At 36.6% G+C, this 5562-nt stretch overlaps 1 protein-coding gene across 3 annotated transcripts; it reads right to left on the bottom strand.

The window, feature by feature from the left end:
• Window positions 1-211: 211 nt before the first annotated feature.
• Window positions 212-3838, bottom strand: LOC109163305 (AP2-like ethylene-responsive transcription factor TOE3). 3 transcript variants are annotated; one of them, XM_019312060.1, is made up of 10 exons: window positions 2819-3838; window positions 2666-2691; window positions 2494-2524; window positions 2307-2394; window positions 2039-2184; window positions 1844-1888; window positions 1644-1747; window positions 1489-1547; window positions 1104-1220; window positions 212-758 (listed from the first exon to the last, which is right to left on the bottom strand). In XM_019312060.1, exons 1-10 carry the CDS (start codon window positions 3331-3333, stop codon window positions 474-476), a joined length of 1416 nt encoding a protein of 471 aa, XP_019167605.1. In that variant the 5' UTR covers window positions 3334-3838; the 3' UTR covers window positions 212-473. The 3 variants fall into 3 exon arrangements, with proteins under 3 accessions (XP_019167605.1, XP_019167603.1, XP_019167606.1); XM_019312058.1 differs by having other exon boundaries at window positions 212-761; XM_019312061.1 differs by lacking the exon at window positions 1844-1888 and having other exon boundaries at window positions 212-761; window positions 2819-3837.
• Window positions 3839-5562: the final 1724 nt, after the last annotated feature.

Genomic DNA, 5562 nt, shown 5'->3' on the forward strand with positions numbered 1-5562 from the left:
TCTGGTTATAAATTATTATTATTATTATTTTCATTTTATTGTCCTCCAAATTTGAATTTATAAGGGATATATATGAACTATATGTACTTAGCATTTCCATCCTAGAGAAAAGTTGGAAATTAGGTTGTCTCCATTTTATTGTTCTCTAAATTCATTTGTTTAGATGTAAATTAAGGAATATGGCAAATAGTTTTGTACACTCCCTGAATGGTTGAACAGAAAGTAAAACTAAATTCATGTACTGAGATCAAAAGTGAAGTTTAGCCCTAGCTTACTGCAAAAAAAGAGTACTCAGCATGTATAGATTGCTGAACAAGATCATTGGACATCTTGAAGTCTGTCAAAAAGAATCCAACCAAGCTAGCTTATGTATGTGTTGTGTTATCAATAAACAACACTTTGGTTGTACAAATGAATGCAGACATTCAGTGGTATGTACCCTAATCAGGTAGGTAGGGCGAGATGAAGTTAGATTAGGGAGGTGGCCTGATATGGTAATTGTGTTGAGAGGTATTTGGGTAAGAAGCAAAGCTTAGATTCATGGATGGGAGGGATAATGCTGCTGAGTAGGGAGAACCTGCCAGGGCGGAAGTAAAGGCCGTTGTGGAATTATTGGTAGCCGGAGTTGAGAATCCTGATGATGCTGCTGCAGTAGAGAACATTGCCACTGGGGTTGAGCCATAGCGCATTTCACGCATCCAGTTTGGGGATCCTTGCGAGGAACCACCTATACCCATTCTTTTCTCACTTGCTATTTGCTGCTGCCAAATCATAACTCAACATTAGTTGTGGCTTTCAGTATGATATTTAACCAACAGCCAATGATTTAGAGATTTTAGTAACAAGAGTAGTTGTAGCTTTCAGTGCAATAATCAACCCACAGCCCAATGATTTAGAGATTCTATAGAAAAACAAATCTTGGAGTTACCTCTACAAAAGTTTAATGTGTAGATATTATCATGCAAAGTCTGTTCAGACAACTTGTAGCAAGGTTCCAAATATGGACCACATGTACATAAACTAAACTTGCTAATTGACATTTTAGGTATTGACAAGGATTTCTCTTTCCTACTTTGGCAACTGAAAAAATGCCAAGAGCATACCTCGTAATTAGGTAAGAAATGTGAGTAGAATCCATTCAACAACTGAGGTTGCTCTGATGTAAAAGGCTGTCGGTTCAGATGTGAACTCCCAATTGTTGTTTGATCACATTTATCCATCTGTAGTTGAAGACCATTAAAAATAAACTCTAGCTACAAGAAATATTGTAGGGACATTGAGATTATGTTTCATAGCAGTAAAGACATCTACATTAAAGAGCTAATAGGTTGATTCCAAAATAGATATTCTCTTAATTTCAGTTTAATAGAAACTTAACCTTAACAGAGTAATTTTGGATGAAATATAAGGAGGCTTTAGGAGTAATGTAGAATATGATGGTTTTTCTAAATCAAGAAGCATATGGTACTAGAAATTCTCTTTACTTACATTTTTATTCGGAGAAGAGCTTGTAATCCCCAAGTTCAGATCAAGATCATGTTGGCTACCTGTATTGTGGGCATGTGAAAGGTGTGTTACTGCTAAGAACTGGTGAATGCACAGTTTCATGGGTGATTACAATAGTAAAAAGAGTATGCAAATACCTTCATTGTGAGGGTCGAATGCAGTACCCCCATCATATGTACTGGGCTCAAAGTTAGTGACAGCCTCTCTTCCATTACATTTGATAGCTGCCTTATCATAAGCCCTGGTATGCAGAAAATAAACAAAAAAAATGGACATATTGGTTGGATGATGCACTATTGAGGCTGAGAATTCAGGGTAATAATTTCAAAATTAGGACCTTGCAGCTTCTACTTCACTGTCGAATAGCCCAAGATAAATATACCTGCAATTCAAGCATCGCTAAATACTGGGTGTTCCAAATGATTTCTTCTTCAAATAGGCATCTTAATACATTTGTTACCCAGTTTACTTTACACCAACTAGTTTTAAATTCTACTCTAACCAGCAATCAACTCAGTGATTAGTTGCTTACTTTTTGCCTAGGAACTGCCCCATCCGAGCCTCCCATCTCCCACATTTATGCAGTGTTACTCCTCTGTATTTGGAGCTCCCCCTTGAGAACCCAGTACTCTGGCGACGCAGCGTGTGTACAAATTCTTCTTTACTCAGGTTTTCCATCTGCGAAAAGAACCCACCCATCCGCAATAGCAGTCAATAGATGCAGCAGTAACAAGAACAGATCTATCTATCTATCTATTAGTTTAAAATCAAAATGCCAAATAATTTTTTGTTGTTCTAACCTGTTTCATATCCTCCTCATAGTCACTCAAGTGGAAATTTATGTCAGCATCAACTCCACGAAACTTAATAGCAGCTCGATCATATGCTCTGCAATATAGATAAAAAAAAAATATTCAGAAAAATATATCATCCATATTAACTTGGGAAAATACCATACAAAACCAAACGAATCAATCAATCACTTACCTAGCAGCGGCATCAGCAGTGTCAAATCCACCTGGCAAAACCCAAAACAAAGGTCAAGAAAAGAATTTACCAAAAATAGAAATAAGTCGGCAAATAATTCACTACTAAGGGCCAAAAAAGAGCACTGAAATTAACCAAAAAGGAAAGTAATTAAAAATAACAATATTCATACCCAAATATACTTGTTTCCCACAGTCCCTGCAACCAACAACATTTATATAAATAAATAATTAAATGAAAAGACGCATGTTAACAGCAGTATGAAAAATCATTTCCATAGAAACGCAACAAGTATCAGTGAGTTTCACAGTCAGAGAGCACTGACCAGATATGCGATTCCCATCTACCAGTTCTTCTGTAGAAAGTGACTCCTCTGTACTGTGAGCTCCGAGACCTCGGCCCTCTCCTGCTCTTCTTCACTTGCTGTTGCGGCTGAGGCGGCGGTTGCTGCTGCTGTTGTTGTTCTTCCATTCGCATCTCCGCTTGACGGAACGAGAGATCCATCGCCCAGTCCTGCCTCCCTGAAGTTTGACCCGTGTTCCATGCGCTCTCACACACCGGGAATAGCTGCCGAGTCACGAACTCGGGCAGAGCCGCCTGCCGGTTCTCCTCATCCCCGTCGTCGTCCTCGTTTCTGCTCCCGACTTTAAGGATATCGAAATTGAAGGGAACGACGTCCCCGGCGCGCGTGGAGCACGTGTCGTCGTCGCCGGCATTGCTGGAAGCCTCAGCATTCAGCATCGACGAGTTGGAGGTCCCGGATTCATCCGCTCCGGAACCTTCCGGACGCTTCTCGAATCTACTCTCCTCGTAGACTACACTCAGATTGAGATCCAACATCACTCCCAACTCCTCTCCTCTAGCAATCAACAATCCAAATGCATACTTCCATACACAATCCGATTCCTCCCGTCTATATATTTATCTGAACCTTATACAAGTTAGCTTCAGAGTAAAGTACCGAGCAAAGAGCTTTAAACCGGAAAACGGAATCAGCAAATCGGAGGAAAAAACTTCTGTTACAAGACGATCGGAGCGAGAAATTTCAGAAGCTCAAAGATGATCGGAGAAAGTGCACCGGAGCATATGCATATGTATATACTTGTCTTCTGTAATATATACACATATACATACAGAGCGAGAAAAGAGTGGAGATTAGACAGAGAAAGCGGGAGGAAGAGCAATGCGAACAGGAATCGCCATAGTCTCGACTCTGCGATTCCAAGGAAGCGAGAGAGGTGGGGATTGAATTTGTTATTTGTTGTAGGTGGGGAGTTAATTTCTAGAGAGAGAAAGTACAGAAAAGAATAAGATGGGACGTGTGTGAAGCAACATTTTATTTCTTTGTTGGAGGGTTCCTTATATATATACTAATGCACACATACTCCATTTTAGAAGTATATTATTTGTCCGGGAAGGAATAGTGGAGTGAGTGAATTTAAAGATCACGAATTTAATTTGAGTTTGTCAATAATTTGCAAATTATTTATATGGAAATATAATTTATTCCGTGCACAATCTCAAGTAATGAAAATAAATTTCTCTAGTCACAACAAAATAAACTATAATACTTGAATTAATAAATTAACAATTTTTTATTAAAAATCCAATCTTGTTGTTAATTAATAACTAGTAATTATCCCGTGCGATGCACGAATTATTATTAATTAAAAAAATTTACCAATCAAATTTTTGACGTTCTCTGAATTAGCAAAGAAAGTAATGGTTGTAGAAGCAGAAAAACGTACTTGAGTTCTTGAGCTCAGAATTAGTTTGATTAAAAATGTAAGTATAACTGTACAATGTAATATTTAATATTTTTAAAAGTTTAATTATGCTATTATTAGGTTGATTTTAAAGTTTATTGTTACTTGTATTCAGGGTTGCAAAAATCCCGCCTAGGCACCGAGTAATCGCCGCCTAGGCACTAGGCGCCCCTAAGCCGTGGCGATTTCCCCCCTAGGCTCCCGCCTAGGAGACCGGCCGCCTAGGCGCCCGCCTAGCGCCTAACTCGGCCGATTACGCCGAGTTTACTCGTCAATTTCTGTCGAGTTAGCCGAGTTAACCCGATCGACTTGACCTTGCTAATTTTTTTCATTTATATATATAATTTTGTTTTTCGAAAACCATAGTTTTGATGTTATGACTTATGAATTATCATTAATTCATTTATTTGGATGTGTTATTTGAATAAATGTTGAAAACAACCTCATTAAAATTGTCAAACTGCAAGTCTACCACTGTTTTTTTGGCGCCCGCCTAGCGCCGCCTAGATTCCGCCTAGGCGCCGCCTAGACCGCTTAGGCGCTAGGCGCTGCCCGGGCGCACGACTAGCGCCTAGCGCCTACTGCAACCATGCTTGTATTATTATTTGAATTTGATTTTTTTTAAAAAGGAATTTGAATAACTACTTTAATTATATAACTATCGTATTTAAACAAAACTTGTAAATAAAATAACAGGCGATATTTGTCAAAAATCTCCACAAAAAATTTATTCATTTGAAAAAGATTATTTATTTAACAACTATATTTATTTTATATCTAATTTTTTCTCTTTATATATGTGGAGTCAAATTAATTATAATTAAGGTTTAAATGTATATATACACAAATTATATTAAATATAAAACTTTACCAATAAATTTTAACACAATAAATTTTTTTCCATTCTTCATTATACTTTAATATATATAGAGATAGAGATAGAAATATAATAATAAAATATAATTTATAAAATATATATAAATACACATAATAACTTCAAAATATATATATATATATATATATATATATATATATATATATATATATATATATATATATAATCATTTAATAACTGACATAACTTATCATCATAAATTATTAAAATAAGACCAATTTAACAAGTGTAAATATTTAACACACATATATACATATGCATTGTCGCATTGATGTAATTCGAAGAGTTAGCGTAGTAAACACACGATTTGAAGTTCGAATCTCTGTGAGAGTTGTTTATCTCCTTTGCACGTTAGAATCGCAAGGCGAGTTTCAACATACATATAGTTATATACCGACTAGAGTGATA

The sequence above is a fragment of the Ipomoea nil genome, unplaced genomic scaffold (genome assembly GCF_001879475.1).
Source record: "Ipomoea nil cultivar Tokyo-kokei standard unplaced genomic scaffold, Asagao_1.1 scaffold3016, whole genome shotgun sequence".
NCBI lineage: Eukaryota > Viridiplantae > Streptophyta > Magnoliopsida > Solanales > Convolvulaceae > Ipomoea > Ipomoea nil.